The sequence below is a fragment of the Coffea arabica genome, chromosome 6e (assembly GCF_036785885.1).
Source record: "Coffea arabica cultivar ET-39 chromosome 6e, Coffea Arabica ET-39 HiFi, whole genome shotgun sequence".
NCBI classification, from domain to species: domain Eukaryota; kingdom Viridiplantae; phylum Streptophyta; class Magnoliopsida; order Gentianales; family Rubiaceae; genus Coffea; species Coffea arabica.
The window spans coordinates 22,185,666-22,203,117 of NC_092321.1; the positions used below are offsets into that span (position 1 = coordinate 22,185,666).

At 32.7% G+C, this 17,452-nt stretch overlaps 1 protein-coding gene across 1 annotated transcript; it reads right to left on the reverse strand.

Annotated features, from left to right (window-relative positions):
• Positions 1-227: 227 nt before the first annotated feature.
• LOC113695413 (tubulin beta-5 chain) lies at positions 228-3,927 on the reverse strand. Its single transcript, XM_027214508.2, has 4 exons — positions 3,804-3,927; positions 2,604-3,002; positions 2,062-2,331; positions 228-1,179 (listed from the first exon to the last, which is right to left on the reverse strand). The coding sequence occupies exons 2-4, from the start codon at positions 2,995-2,997 to the stop codon at positions 497-499; spliced, it is 1,347 nt and encodes a 448-aa protein (XP_027070309.1). The 5' UTR covers positions 2,998-3,002; positions 3,804-3,927; the 3' UTR covers positions 228-496.
• Positions 3,928-17,452: the final 13,525 nt, after the last annotated feature.

The following is a 17,452-nucleotide window of genomic DNA, read 5'->3' on the forward strand; positions in this document are numbered from 1 at the left end:
TTTGCATTTGATACGTTGAGGGTAAAGTAAATGAATTGACATATAATGAAGTGTTTTCACTATTAGCATTACTCGTATTTCAAGAAATGGAAGCGGAAGCCCTAAAATAATTAAGCCCATTGGAGTATTTGGGTTGAAAATATCGTTTAAAGAATAGGCGAGATTGTATACCTTACCCGGTTTCTAAATATAAAAATTTAATTACAAAAAAAAACCATTTAACAGCATTAGAAGAAGCTACAAATACTTGACAAAATATGGAGTAGGTGAAGGACAACAGAACAATACAAAACAAAATACTCCTCACCATAAGCACCATCTCTCAGACTCTCTTACCTTATACCAGTTACCTCTCTCTCAGAAAGTAGGCAGATCAAAAACCAGGAAATTTTTGACCTTCCCAAAATAGCATTTAACCCAAAGCAAAAAAAAGGAGAAAAAAATATGACAGTCCATACTGAATTATATATCATTATATGAAGTAATAGGTATCCTCTCACATATGATCAACGCCCTCCTCTTCCTCATCTTCCTCGTACTCACCGTCTTCATCTGCAGTGGCATCCTGGTACTGCTGGTATTCGGAAACAAGGTCATTCATGTTGCTCTCGGCCTCTGTGAACTCCATTTCATCCATTCCTTCCCCAGTATACCAGTGCAAGAAAGCCTTTCTCCTGAACATGGCAGTGAACTGCTCGCTCACTCTCCTGAACATTTCCTGGATCGATGTTGAGTTGCCAATGAAGGTTGATGCCATCGTGAGTCCTCTAGGTGGGATGTCACAGACACTTGATTTCACATTGTTGGGGATCCACTCGACAAAGTAGGAAGAGTTCTTGTTCTGGACATTGATCATTTGCTCATCAACTTCCTTGGTGCTCATCTTGCCTCTGAACATGGCTGATGCAGTCAGGTAGCGTCCGTGACGCGGGTCAGCAGCACACATCATGTTCTTTGCATCCCACATTTGTTGGGTCAGTTCTGGAACTGTAAGAGCACGATATTGCTGAGAACCACGAGAGGTCAGAGGAGCAAAGCCAACCATGAAAAAGTGTAAGCGGGGGAAGGGAATAAGGTTGACAGCAAGCTTCCTGAGATCAGAATTGAGTTGGCCAGGGAATCGGAGACAGCAAGTCACCCCACTCATGGTTGCAGAAATCAAGTGATTCAAATCACCAACTGAAAGAACAAAATAAGAGGCATAATGATAAGATAAATCAGACAAAACAAAATGTAGATGAAAAACATTGTGGGACAACAAACAAAAAGCTGCTAATCAAGTTCATGGCTGCCCAACTCATGATCAATTAAATTAGATTTAATGCAATTAGACCGTTGAAGGATCACCATCTTCTTCAAAATAATATCCTACTACCAGGGTCACAAAAGTGGCTTCAATTTGTGATGCAAGAGAACTAGCTGAAACAGTCAAGTAATAAGAACATAATTTAAGTCATTCCCATGTATAACCACATTTTACATAAGCAGGTATCATAAGATCACTTCTTAACAAACACACACAAATATGCCAGATGGCAACAAATCCCAAGTCATTAAGTCTACATAGATTGTAAATATGAGAAACTACTAAAAGCTAAAAAGCAGTGGCAAAAAATTGATCTTCATGTGGTCCCTTAATTGCAAATTATCTATTCTATGTGGTCAACCAGCAGCACCCACTTGACCAGAGGTAACATGAAAGTAGATTATCAATACACGGATGGAAATGAATATCTATCTAAAGAACATGTGACTCCAAGAATCAATAAGATCTATACACATGTAACAGCAACAATGCACATGCAGCATTATTATCAGGTCATCAATACCTATAGAAACACATGACAACTAGATCTGAAAATGGCACAACGGCAATGATAACAGTGACATATTTCTCGTACTTCAAATATCAGATACCATAAAGATGTTATCCAGAAATTTCTGATATTAAGCATGCAATAAAATCATGACCCATTTCTAATGATACCAACAAATAAAGCTTAAAAAAATGAAGTGACAAAACAAAAATCAATTAAAAGAAATAATTCAGAAGACACTCACAGCTGGGAGTGGTCAGTTTAAGAGTCCTGAAGCAGATATCGTACAAAGCTTCATTATCAAGAACCATGCACTCATCTGCATTCTCAACAAGCTGATGCACTGAAAGAGTGGCATTATATGGCTCCACCACTGTATCAGAAACCTTTGGGGATGGGAAAACAGAGAATGTAAGCATCATTCTGTCAGGGTACTCCTCCCTGATCTTTGAAATCAATAAGGTACCCATGCCAGAACCTGTTCCTCCACCAAGTGAGTGGCACACTTGAAAACCTGCCAAAGGCAACACAGTGAGCCACACATTAAAACTGAGCTTTAGCAAGAACTCATAGATTAGCATTAATCTGCCAGACATTCTAATTATGTTCTAAATATCTTCAATATATGCAGCATTGGCTAAAATAGAACCAAATTACTCACCAAAATACTATCTAGGCAGCCAATTACATAATTTACAATTAACAGCACATTATCAGTAACTAACAGTTCATCTACTAAAGCATTACAGAACTTAAATTAAGGGTATCAAACCTGTATATTTTTACCTTGAAGGCAGTCGCAGTTCTCAGCCTCCTTCCTCACAACATCAAGAACGGAGTCAATAAGTTCAGCACCCTCAGTATAATGCCCTTTTGCCCAGTTGTTTCCAGCACCAGACTGACCGAAAACAAAGTTATCAGGCCTGAAGATCTGGCCATATGGACCGGTGCGGACACTGTCCATAGTGCCGGGCTCCAGATCCATAAGAACAGCACGAGGTACAAACCTCCCACAAGATGCCTCATTGTAGTACACATTAACACGCTCCAATTGCAAATCTGAGGTTCCAACATATCGTCCAGTTGGATCTATCCCATGCTCATCACACACTACTTCCCAGAACTTTGATCCAATTTGGTTGCCACATTGTCCTCCTTGAACGTGAAGGATTTCTCTCATCTTTCCTGAAATTCAGAACAACATTGGCCAACAAGTTAACATCAATTAAGAACCATACACACTTGAGAATAGCGCATTACAAAGAATTTCATCTTTTTTTTTTGCTTTATGAATAATTAAGTGATTTTCCTTTTTATAATGGAAAACCGTTCTTAACGAGCATAACCAATACAGCAACATCATAATGCTAGATATACTTATTGCTGTTTCACCAAAAAAATAAAGAAATCAGTAAAGATCAAAATCACTATACATAACAAAATAAAATGAAATCACTCAGATCCGCAAAAAATTTATAAGATCACAAAATTAAAAGCATATTTTAGCAATTTGACACCAAATCAAGGTATTCAGAGATAGATCTACAAAGTCCCCAACCACAAAACCTCGAAAAAAAAACATTCATATTCTTATAATTGTGACAAAAATCGACAGTGAAACAACAGCGAGAACAGATCTACATCATAAAATCTATTTCAATAAATAAAAAATAATATAAAATTCACCGGCATTTCCACAAATTTTGATTTAAATTGCTCTGAAATGAAAAAACCAGATCTGTATAAAGAAAATTTCGATCAAAACAATCAAAAAGGGGGTAAAACACCCCACGATCTGCTAACATTTCCACAAATTCCATAAATGCAAAGCAAAATAATCTCACACGGATCACCTATACACTAAAAGACGCCGAATTAAGCGAATAAAACATTTGAGAAAATGCGGCACAAGAAATCGAGGAAATGCGATTTAAATTGAACGGAGAAATATATCAATGTCAGAAATTTAACAATTAAACTACTAACCTTGAGTTTGATTAAGAGAATTCCGAGAATATGTTCTGAAAATTCGATCGAGAGAGCAAAAATCGCCACTCGAACGAGAGAGAGAGAGAGAGAGAGAGATGATGGGGGTGTGAGAGTGAGGAAAAATATGAACCCTACTCGATGATTATATATAAAGCGGACGAGAGATCAACGGCTGATATTGCTTCCCTCCTATTTCTTGTGGGCTAACAGATGCCGTTGGATTAAGACGATCAACGGTTGGGATTGGGTAATTAGTACTAATCACTGAGATTTTGAAATTTTTTAAATCCGAGAGATGAGTCGTTTGACGGAATTGCCCTTTGGTTGAATTACTAGAATATCCTTTGACAGTTGTAAAGTTTGAATTCGTGCACTTGTCTCGTATTTTGGAAACCGATTCAAATGTATCTTGGAGCCTGTCGTTTTTACATTTTACACCTGGGTAAATGTTAACGTTCAAAAAACTCCAAAATCGAGCCGTTCAGACCAGATTAGACATGTACTATTATTTATTTATTACTAGCAAATCTTATCCAATACATTTGCGGTACTTTTTATTAGTAGCATTTTTTTGGAACTTGTTTGGATTGTAAATTTTTCGAAAAAAATCACTTCACACATCTCTTAATCATCTATTTAATTCGGATACATTATACCGTTATAGTATATCTTTCTTTAAAAAATATAAAAGCTTGCAAACCAAATAGGGCTTTTAGGTGGCTGGTATGTTTCTCATTATTCTTTCTTCAAAATGCATCTAGGGAGTTTTTTTTTTAACTCATCGATAGGGAATAATTAAGATTCAACCAAATATAGTACAAGTTCAATTAGTTTTATTTTGGTAGGAAAAACAATAAAAACTTATGAGAAGAAGGGCAATGATGAGACTAAAAAATTAGTTAAATGAGAATCAAACTCTTGTCATAGATGTCAATGAAATATGAAAAAAGAAAGTCCCTACCAAATTTTAGTAGATTTTTTGAATGTCAAATATATGTTCTTCTTCATTTTTTCTTGAGCCCTTCTTCATTATTATGTCTATACATTGCATATATATTTTCCTTCCAAATAATTTTGGGAGACCCAGATATATATTTCAGACATTAATATTTTTCCAAGAAAAAAAGAAACTCATGACTTTGAATAAACTATGCTTGAATATCTTTAAATTATTTTTTGCACTTGAATTTTTCACACTATATTCTCTTTTATTGTTTAAAAATAAATTTTTGCAGGTTAGTTGAGCAAAATTTCACATTTTCCGTGAAAATTTCTTTTATATATTTCTCTACCATTTTACCTCACATACATAACATCTTCAAAAGCGTAATATTAATCTTTTTTTTAAAAAAATTCAAAAAATGCAATCCAAACAACCGCTAATATACTTTAACCCCTATAAATTTTTAAATCAGCTCATTAAACCAAAATACTAGCAAAATATGTCCCCAAACCCAGGCACATTACTAATAAAATGTTAGATTTTTTTTTTTTTGCTTTTACTTACCCAATCATTTTTTTATGTTCCCTGTTCTTTTTCTTGTTTATTTGTTTCTCATTTTTACTACGTTTTTCCTTCTGTTAACCCTCTCCCTCCCTTAAACTCTTAAATCATCAAGAACTTCTTGTTCTTATTACCCCTCCCCCTTTTTCTTCCCCCTGTTTTGCCTCTTTTAGAAAAAAAGAGAAAGAAGACCAAATACTTTGGCAACATTCATGTCACACCTCCATGATTGATCGTATGTCCACAATTGTAGCCACAGGTACAGGTCTAAACACACACATGTATGTTTCTAAAAAATGACCTACTGTCAAATTGAATTTTTCATCTATTCGAGCAGAAGAGACAAAAAAATTGCAAAAAATGGATGTATTTAGTAAAGTATAGGATAGGTATACGGGACACTATATATATGTATATGATGAGCATTTTTGTTTAAAACTATGATTAAAAGTTCAGCACAAAATACTAGTTAAGCAAAATTATGTATATAAATTGTACGTTAATAATATGAATATATGTGAAAGTTACATACCTAAAAATTTTAAAACTTTCAAATGTTTTACTCTACACCAAACTTACCTCTTATCCTTGTGTGAGCAATTGAATTCATTACTACTCATCAGCTTATTATTTTATAGGAAAAATCATTCAATACGTTCATCACATTTTGTAAAATAACGTTTTTCGTTCCTCACTTTTAAAAGTATAATTTTACGTCCCTTACAAATTCACATTGGTCAAATTTGATCCCTACCTAGATTTCCAACTAGTTTTTTATCGAGATTTATCATGTGCCTTGCACGTGATCATTTTTTAGGGGCAAAATTGTCAAGTCAAATTTTACATAATCCGATCTATAGTCCCTTATATTTCACAAAATTAATTGTTTTATCCCTCATATTTCATAAAATGCACTTTTTCATCCCTCACACTTCACATAATGAATTTTTTCATCCCTCATTAATCATGTGTATGAATAGTTTTTTTTTTAAAAATCCATGTATATATCTATTTGATTTCACCTGAATAGTACGAATAGTATAAAATATATCTCTATTTGATTTCACCTAAACAAACTAATTGTAGTTGTACACATACTATTCAATAGATATATACATGGGTTTAAATCTAACAATTTTGTTTTAAACCTATATATATCTATTTGATTTCACCATGTGAATCTATTCAATATTTGTAAACTTTTCTCTTTTGGTAATAATTTATTTATTGAGTTGTGTAATATGGCCATCTAATTAATCGGTCCTAACTTGAATTCTATAGTTATGCTAACAAATTGCAATTTAAATCTGAAATTTCTACTCGCCACCTTTAAGACAACAGTTGAATTTCTTGCCTTGTAATTGTTTTAAAATTTGAAAATGTCAATCACTTATTTCTTTTTGTCATACTTTTCCTTTGTTTATTTTTTTGTCCAAATTTAATTCAATATAAACATTTAATAATGTTTAAGATTAAATGTCTTCTTTGTTTTTTATTTTCGAGTAAAAGAAAATGAACATGAATGAAAAACTAACAAATTTTTTTAAACCCCTGTATATATCTATTTAATTTCACCTAAACAAAATGTTTAGATGAAATCAAATAGAGATATATTACATGCTAGGGCCGCGCTCTTTCGAGTGGCAAAAGAGTACGGTGGACATGTGGGCAAGTATTACAAAGATGCTCGGGGCGGACACGTGGACGGTGGATAGGGGGGTCCACGTCATCATCCAATGGAAGATGGGACGGTTAAGATCTACTCAACCCAATACACTGAACGGCTATGCTCTAGAAGGTTTGCAAAACAGTATGCGAGCACTGTTCTCTACGCAACTCAATAGCACTGTTCATCCTGGTAGGGCCATGCTCTTCCGAGTGGCTAGTGGCCTTCGATCACGTGGCAAAAGAGTACGGCGACCCACATTCCTGTCGGAACGTGGGGGACAAGGAGGGCCCGCAATAGCATGTAATATATCTCTATTTGATTTTATTTAAATATCCTGTTCAAGTGAAATTAAATAGATATATACAGGAGTTTAAAAAAAAGTTATTCATACATATGATTAATGAGGGATGAAAAAATTATTTTGTAAAATGTGAGGGATATAAAAATTCATTTTGTGAAATGTGAGGGACTATGGATCAGATTATGTAAATTTTAATTTGACAATTTTGCGCTTCAAAAATGATGATCTACGAGGCACGTAGTGAATTTTGACAAAAAACTAGTCGGAAACCTAGGTAGGGACCAAATTTGACCAATGTGAATTTGCAAGAGATGTAAAAGTATATTTTTAAAAGTGAGAGATGAAAAAGTTATTTTGCAAAATGTGAGGGATGTTTTGAACAATTTTTCCTATTTTTTATGTATAAATTTATAGAAATTATGATATATGTCATTACTATTTATTTTCAACTTGAGAGGAATGTTATTATCCTTACTCAAATTCTAAAACGTTTCCAAAAATTGATGTATAATAATACATAAAGTATTTATTACGTGCTTTATATGATTAATTAGAAAGTACTAGCATTTTTAAAGTATTTTTAAATTTAAAAAAAATATGAAAATTTTTTTGAATTCTACATACAAAGTCGTATTAAACAAACAAAATATTAGTATATACTAATTAAAGGAAAGAATATTATGAAGGTAAAGAAATATGAGCCAAATGTGAACAATTAAGATGTGAGAGCCATCACGAATATAACCATATAAGGAAAGGACAAAGACAAGAAATAAAACGTTGGAAGAGGCAAAATGCAACGCTACCAAAAGTTCAAAAGAGTTTAGTGTGATCAACCCTAGTTTATGGAGGCACAACTGCTTATCCGTCCAACTGCTGTACTATTGGGTCAATTATGTAACATAGTGAAGGAAAAGCAACATGTGCACACGAAAAATAAGTAATATGTACTCCCTCCGTTCCACTTTGATAGTCCTGTTTTTTTTTCACACAGTTTAAGAAAAAATAGTTAACTTTGTTGGAAAAGTAAATTTAGATTGCTATTTTCCTAAAATACCCTCACATTAAATATGGTACAACTTTATGGGAACTTGAATTGATGGTAAAAAAAGAATCAACTCTCATTAAATGGGGTAGGTTTATAGTAACAACTACTTACATTGAATAAGGGTATTTTAGGAAAATTAAAATACAACTACATTCTTCAATTGGAAAGTGGACTACAATTTGGGACAAATGAAAAAGGAATACAGGACTATCAAAGTGGGACGGAGGGAGTAATTTTTTCTTTAACCTCGTGTATGTACATTTCAACGAGTGTTGCACATGTATTTATAATTGATGTACATGTGCTTCAATGCACGTCTCCACATTTGATTCGACAAAGAATTGGATTGAAGAATTGGTTAGGCATCAAATTCAAGGATGGTGGGTGCATATTTTGCAAGTTTCCATATTAAAGTCAAGTCAAGATGCTTTTTGTGTGTGTGTGTGTGTGTTTATTTTTAAGATGCTTTGTGTTTACGTTATTAATGAACTGAAATTTGAAAGACAGCAAAAAATAAAGAATTGAGATTCAACTAACCAACCATTGCACTAGATTGGGTGTTTAAACTTCTAATGCCTAGTGCATTACACAAGAAGTATAGTGTGTTTTGTTTTTTGTTTTTAAGAAATTTGAAAAGTGTAATAGTGCACTTATCTAATCTGGTGATTCACTCTCAACTCTCGTATAAGTCTCTTTAGATTGCCCCTCTCCTATAAAGTAGGAGTAGGTTAAATAATTACCATTGTACATAAAAAAAAAAGAGAAATTCAACTAATTAAAGACTCCTCCTCTTCCATAAAATTGGAGTAGGCTAGATAATTGCCGTTGCAAATAAAAAAAAAATTCAACTAATCAGTATACGCAAGACTTGCATAATTTCTGTTTAGCTTTCAAGAAGAAGTATGCCATGTACTAATGCTTAGGAGATTGGTAGTTTAATTAACTACTCACTCAAATATATCTTTAAAAAAAAAAAAGATAAGAAGTATGGTATTTTTAGCTAGAATTAAATATTTCCAATTTCATAATTAGTAACTTAATCTAATTTTGATCTTTTGGTTTTGTATTAGTATTTCTACAAAGGCAATGACATTTTTCGTATAGTGTGACGCCCTTTGCAAAACATTTTCCAAACATCAATCTTTTTTATTATCCAAAAAAGCATCAATATTCTTTTATGTTTATTGCGCGCGTGTGTGTGTGAACAAACCTTAAATTCCTTCTGCTTTTGCCTTTGCATTAAAGTATGGAATAAATTTAATGTCCTTAATATTGGTCTCCATTTGGAGTTTACTACCCACCTATAAATCACTTTTTGAACGTGATGCCTAACAAGTCAAGTGTGTTTGGATTGTAAGTTATTTGAAATATTTTTACTGTAGCACTTTTTCTGATGTGATGTATGTGAAATAAAAAGGTGTATTGGAAATTGTAATGGTGATGTAAGCAAATATATTTGGGCAAATAACTTACAATCCAAACAATAGTCATCATTTTTGGCTTTTTTCTACAATTATTAAATAAGGTGCCTTAAAGTAAACAACAGTACCCTTTGTTAGTGGTTAATCCATCATTATCATTTACCAACATTTGTCGACAACTAGTACTTTAGTAGTTTATGCATAATCTACCCTTCAATGCTGATTATGAAGTAGTAATTAATCTTATTTCAAACAAGATGTCTGCTTTTCTTCTTACCCTACATTAAAAATGTTTGTCTTTTTTAGTCAACATACTAACTCATAATTTTCACTACTAGAAAGATCATGTAATGTGTCTAATCTTGTAAGCTAGATATCGGAATAATTGATAATTGTTAGTTTTACTTGGGAGGTTAAGTTAATTAAGATAGTGGAACCAAATGTTTTTAAATTTCCTTATTGAACCATTATCTTGTTTCAATCAAATAGGAAATGAATTCAAATAAACAAAGAAAAGAAAAAAGAAGAAGGATAAAATGTTTGGTCATATTGAGTTTTTAAAATATTGCTCTATGTTATCAAAAGTTGCAATGAGCTTGCAAAGATTATTTTATCAATGTACCCTTCAAATGGTTAAGGCACCATATTAGCCCCTCCATCCAAAAATTATCAATTATCCAAGGTCAAATGAGCTCCACAAAACCGAAAGGCATATCAATAAAATTTTCCATCTTTTTACATGCAGTTTTTAACTTTGAGAATGGTAGATTCTCCTTTGGCCAATTTAGACATTCACTTCCTCTTATCCTGCAACTTGTTTTCCAACATCAAACCCAATGTCCATATTAACTGCCCTTTTTTCCTGCATGAGTTCCTAGCCTTCTCTTGGAATCATCAGCTATTATGCCTTCTTGTCTTCTCTAATATTCTCCACATTTTTTTTCTTTTAAGACCTTACCTGAGATGAGTCAGGTGTGCGCTTATTTAGTAAATTTGGGCACAAATTAATATCAATTCAGATAATGTCTTATGAACTATTCAAATATCACATGAGAAACCAGTATAGGGTGACACTGAAGAGTGTCACAATTACACTGCCAGTGTAGTACTGTCAATGAGGTTGAGCCAATCCAAACTCATTCTGATTTTAGCTAAAAAGTTTAATTATAAGAAAATTCTAGAGTTTTTTTAGGATATTATTATTTCAATTGTATCTCTCAATGAAAATAATATTTTTAATTTCAAATCTGTAAAGTTACTAAAATCTAAGGGCCAATAACAATTTTTTTACCATCCAATAGTAATTGAAATTGAGGGGATGATACCAAAAAAATAAAAATAAAAACTGCGGAATCTTCCTTAAGATGTTTCCTGATGGAACCCTTACACTTCAATCAAACGCAACACATGATAAGGACATATATGTCATTTCGTGTTCTTTAAAGTAACAAGAATCAATGATAATGTAGGACAAAATGGTCAATTTACTGTCAAGAGACCGTCATCCTAATCTAGAACAAATCATTAGAGATATCTTGGTCTCAGTGACGCATAAAACGTTTTGTTATAAGACCAGCAGATCTAATATACCTCTTCAAGAAGGGGGGATGATTTGAGAAACCACGCTAAGGTTTCTGATAATTTCACTTAATATCCCTTAAGTTTCGAAATCTACATTTACTTCCCTTGTTCATTTAAAATAACAATAATAATCTTATTATTTTAATAAAACCCCCCTTTTTGCCATGTTTATACAAGAGATGATTCTCTTATATTTCATTAGAAATATAGAAAAATTATGAATGATCTGTCTAACCTTTATCTCGATCAAATGTTAAACTAATAATTTTTTTTGATAACTTTTAATATTATTTAAATTTTTTTTGTATCAAAATCAAGATAAATAAAAATAACTAAAAACAAATAGTTTAAAATCACTAAAATATGGTAGATCCATCACTAAACTAGTCCAAAAATTTTTCTTAAAAAAAAACTAGTCCATAAATTAAAAAAAAGATAACACTTTTTTCTCTATCTTAAAAACATTCTATATCTCTAATAAAGCAATATGAAAAGTAGCCTATTATAGCAAAAGATATATTGCTATAGTTAATTATTAAATAACAAATATTGGCATGAAAATTTGATGCTCATCCTTTTTATAATTGTGTCAAATTACTTTACAATTGTTTAAAAGAATAAATTAAATTTTTAAAAATAAGGAAATTTTAGGATATTTATTAAATTTTGACCTATTTTAAGGTTTGGTTATTAAAGTGATTAAGGAAGGTAAGTGTAATGTTCAAAACTTTTGAGGGAACTAAGTGAAATTGTTATAAACCTCAGAGGAGGTTTCTGAAATTATCCCATTCAATAAATCCATCGCTTGTCACAGAAGCAACGCACTATCTTGGCGTGTGATCACGCCTTCATTTAATTGGATGAAACCACGAACGGCAACTCTTGAACGAATGACGCGGCAGCTGTTGGTTTGTTTAGCTCTGCACGAGCTAAAGTAGGCCGGTGAAGCTAAATAGGCATGGTTGGAAAGAAAGAAACAAAACTGGTCCAACCATATAGCAGCAGGTCACATGAGATTAAGGTTGTATTACCTGTCGCATGTGAATTGCCCGCATAAGTCTAAATCTTCGATAGAATAATTTTAACTTTTTTCACTACAATTTGCTGGAAAAAAAAGAAGAGCCTTCATAGGGGGTGGTCCAGCGGTAAGCGGGCTCTTAAGGACCCTTGAGGTATTGAATTCGAATCTTATCATGAATTTAAACCCCTATAATTCGCCTGGAATCGCTGCGTGGGGTCGTGGCGCACTCCTCCGGTTTGATGTGCCCGCTCGGTTTCTAAGAGTTCGAGTCGGGACATGTTCCGGGTTATCAAAAAAAAAAAAAAATTTTTGCGTTTTTTTAAATATATTTGTTTCTGTTTCTGGGTAGTGACTAGTGATTAAATTGGTTAGGTTTAACCATGATATGATGATGATATGATGTTCCACCTTTTCAAAAATCTTTTCTTGGTTGAAGGGTAAGCATCTCATCTTATATTTGATTGAGGTTTCTTACAATGTTCATATCAAGTTTAGTGAAGATGCAATAAAATAGCAGCTAGAATAAGCCTCAGCAGCTAATCAGCTATGTCTTACCAAATTATAAATTTGAAATGCAAAATCAAGAGGCATTTTTGGCAAAAAATCGCACGAACAATTTGTATTTGATAGCTGGAATTGGAACAGGAATAATCAGGAGCAGAATGGAAAAGAATTTTTGACATATCTTTCCAAGCTTTTTGGTTAATTAAAAACCAATATGAGCATAGATGGACTTTACTGTTGTGAAAGTATAGATGGACTTTGGTATGAATATACAAATGAGTGTTGTGATGAATTACTGCTAAAGGCACACGCGACTTGTGTGCAATTCAGATGCTTTTTTGCAAGTTAATTTTATATAAAATTTTCATTACTAAAGTAAACTATGGTATTTTAATCTTTTTTCCCGTCAGATGATGGTTTCAGTAGTTACAATGCTTAGAGAGTTAGAGGTCGTCATTTTGTCTAAATGTGTTTAAATTAATTATGGTTAAAAATAGTTATCAGTAGTTATTTTAGCAATTTGTATTTAGGTAATAAAGCAACAAGTGATTTCAATGAGGGTAAAAGTGAAAATATATAAAATGACAAAAAAAATGTTTACTCCAAACCCTCTACTCTTCCTTTATACACAGTATAGATATTATTTTTCTGTGTTTTCTTCTCCTTCTGCAATTTTACTATGACCACAATTCGGATTCTCGTTGGAACAAGCAATTGATGCTTCTGTTTGAATGGCATGTTTTGGAAGAAATCGCAACATTTCTTTTAAAAACATTCTTGAATAGTTTTGAAAACGATATTTAATTAGCTACCCAATTGACGCCAGAACACAATCTGCACAAGTAACAAAGATTATAGATAGAAATGCCCCCGCAAACATTTTTGTTTTTGGGTGTTTTAGAAAGACATTTTGTTTAAGAAAGAAAACAGTGGATTTGTTCGGATTGAGGTTTTTTTTTTCCAAAAAAATTATTCATTCATCTTAAGCACGGCACAGTTGTCTACCACCTTTTTATTTTTTAAACCGTATTTTTATCTTACATATATAATATCTCAAAAAGTATTACAGTATTATTTTAAAAAAATCTTCCAAAAATTCTTCAATCCAAACAGCTCTGGGATCTATATGAACTTGTTAAAAATACATTAAAAAACCAATAATTTTACGAGGGCAAATTTCATATATGCCTCCTGTGGTATAGCGTTTTTCAACATACCCCCTTTGTGATTAAAAAATGTTTATATACACACAATTGTGCTTGGAATTTAAGTGAAAAAAATAGAAGAAAATGCACTTCACTAACATGGATTTCACCATGCGTTCTAATTGTGTGACTGGTAACTTGATTCTGATAATGGGAAGCCTGCCTTAGTAACACATTCTTCTTCCAAAAATGCCCTAAATGAACAGTTGCAATATATGAAAACAGGCTCAAAATAAATGAGAAGAAAAATGTTTCAAAACAGTTTTTGCAGATTGTAAACACTTATTTGGGGAGATATTCGAAACAAAAACGTTACTAAAATCTTACATCACTAGAATCAAGTAACCAACCATACTATTGAAATGCATATATTTTTTTTTTTCGACACAGGGGTGTCCGGGTCAATCCTATTGAAATGCATATGGTGAAATCTATGTTAGACTTAACAGTGAAGTGTGTTTTCATCTATTTTCACCTTAAATTCACCGTACAAGGGATGTACGTGGATATTTTTGAATCACAAGAAGGATGTCTAATTGCATTTAACTCTCTTGAGGTTTGGCCAATTTACTAATCAAACCCCAAGGTTTGAAAATATTGCAAAAAAGGATCCTTACTCTGCAAATTCTATAACAAGTTGCCTCCTGTTGTTACTTGTTAGTGCATTAACGTTGACTGTTATATGGAGCCAAAAAAAAAAGGTTGACTGTTATATTGTTGTTAACGTCCAGGTGAGTTTCTTTTTTAATTTCCCAAAAACCCATAAATATCCTGAGCCCTTCAAAACCATTCAGGGGCGTTTTGAAACTCTCCATCTTCCACCAGATGCCGAGAGGCACAGGCACCGATCTACCCTGTGGCTATGACCGATGCGGGCACGTGCCCCCGGCGGCCATAGCAAGATGCTAGTTTTGTACGTGTAAATGTTTAAAGACAAACTGCTAGGCTTTTGGTATTAGTTCTGGGATTAGGTTTATTTCATTCGATAAAAGTCAATTACTTTGAGTCGGAAAAAGACAAACTGCTCGTTACGATTAGCATGCTTAGTTCATGTGCCGGGGTTCTTAGCTTAGGTTGGGAACACCTAGAGTAGTTTATCCCACATCGGGTTGGGGGGTTGGGTTAGTTGGGTAGATAAGTCCCTGGGGCTGTACCAAGAGTTGCCGGCTTTTGGTATTAGCTCTGGGATTAGGTTTATTTCATTCGACAAAAGTCAATTGCTTTGAGTCGGAAAAAAAATGTTTAAAGAATTTTTTTTTAATCCCATTAATACATAAATGTGCCCCCCACTAACCCAAGAAATTTGTTCATTTAAGGAACAAAGTTTTAAAAAATTTTGTTTTTATCCGCACTAGTTTGTTAAAATCAACTTAGGTAGTGTTTGGATTGCAATTTTCTACCAAAATTTTTTTATACTTTTCATAAACACGTTTTTTAATTATTTTTTAACTTTACATACATTAAATCATTACCATATATATATATATTTATAAAAAACTCCAGAATAACAATAGATAGTAAAAGGAATGAAGAATAAACATAACAAACATAATAAGTAATTCTATGATTGTGACTACAAGTACTGATACAATAATGTTTTAAAGAGTTGTAGCCTGGGAATGTGTTTGTTACGCTAAGAAGTTTTGTACTTTTATTTATATGGAATTAAAAGGATTCTTGCACTTTTTTAGGGTAAATTACATGTAACCCCCTGTGATTTCATCTGTTATCATATGACCCCCTATCATTTCAAAATGTCCATTTCACTCCCCTATGATTTTATATAAAGTGGAAATTTGATGAAATATAACTATGTAATGTCATTAGTTGAAATACCAATAGTGCCCTTACTTAAATGCTAAATTAATAACGGCTTAACCACCATGTATAAAAGTATAAGGAGATTACGTGAATAAATACAAAAATCACAGAGGAGTAAAGTGGATATTTATGTAAATCATAAGGGGGTTACATGGATATTAAAATTTTATTACATGCACTCTTAAAGCGTGTTTAGTATAAAAGTCGTAAGTAATTGTGTATTCCGTTCATTTTTCACTTTATATAAAACTACAAGGGGGTTATGTAGCTATTTTAAAACTTTAGGAGGGTTATTTGGCATTCTGTAAAGTCACAAGGGATAATAAGTAATTTATCATTTTTTTATTATTTAGTAAATGCATATGTTGTTATTTAATTAGTGAATGTTATCATCATTATTAAGTACTTCTTACAAAACTATATTATTTTTCTATCATTTGTGCCCCGCCTGGAAAGTTGTCATAGCTCCACCACTAGACACCGGTGCTTTGCAAGGTGTGATACACGTTAGTTGAGGAAGCTCTGAAGTTGGACAAGAATTCACAGAAGTAATCATAGCAGATAAGGAAACAGATTTTGGGCAAAACAGTTGTTTGATGAACTAACGGACAATATCGAAGATTATGAGAGTGCTGCCATGGTGGAGTACTTCTTGGTGTTCTGGAGTTTCTTCTTTTCCGAAAGGGGCAAAAAAAATTTACGCAGAAAGTGTTGTTTTTTCCTTCCATTCTTTTTGATCTTGTTCTAGTATATTTGGCTTTTTCTTTTACATTTTTGCTTCCTTGATTCGATTTTCCTTTTCAGATAAATTTTCAGATTCCTTTCCTTTTCTATGCGATTATTTTTCAAATTGTCATAGAACATTATAATTCTTTCCAGAAAAATAAAAAGCCTATGAAAGCGTAAGTAAAGGATCAATAATGAAGACTGAAGCTCAAAGAGATATTAGATCTTATTTCTTTGCAAATTCGGTTGTCAGTCCCTCTCATCAATCCCAAGTGCATCACGTTATAGTTGGTTGATTATTTTTTTGCTTTACGTTTTGTTTATTAATTTTACTATTTTTTTCCTCTATATCTTCTTCATCTCCCATATAATGGTCCTAGCATGTAGCAGCAGGTCACATGAGATCAAGCTTGTGGGATTACCTGTCGCATGTGAATTGCCAGCCCAAGTCCAAATCTTTGATGGAATAATTCAAACTTCTTTAACTTTAATCATAAAAAGGAGAAATTCTTTAATGTTTCTTTTTTTTAAAAAAAAAATTCTTTCTTTCTGTTATTGGGTAGTGAATAACCTTGGTTAGAATTACCATGCTATGATGATGATTTGATGTTACATCTTCTCAAAATCTTGTCTTTGGTTGAAGTTTAAGCATCTCAGGCTCTCAGTTTCTGTGTGCATAAATTTTCTTACAAGATTGATGTTAAGTTTAGTGAAAATTCAGTACAATGTGCAACAACTAGAATTGACCCGCCGATAGCAACATCCCAGCAAATTGCAAATTTTATTTTTTAAACATGAAATTACAAACTTGAATTACATGATTAAAAGACATTTTTGTTTGTATC

What these genes read in the sequence shown, in the direction of transcription:
- LOC113695413 (XM_027214508.2), bottom strand. Translation starts at nt 2,997, where the DNA reads ATGAGAGAAATCCTTCACGTTCAAGGAGGACAATGTGGCAACCAAATT. An exon ending in GAACTGCGACTGCCTTCAAG is followed by an intron (nt 2,332 to 2,603) that starts GTAAAAATATAC and finishes TGCCTTTGGCAG; the next exon opens with GTTTTCAAGTGTGCCACTCA. An exon ending in TAAACTGACCACTCCCAGCT is followed by an intron (nt 1,180 to 2,061) that starts GTGAGTGTCTTC and finishes TTGTTCTTTCAG; the next exon opens with TTGGTGATTTGAATCACTTG.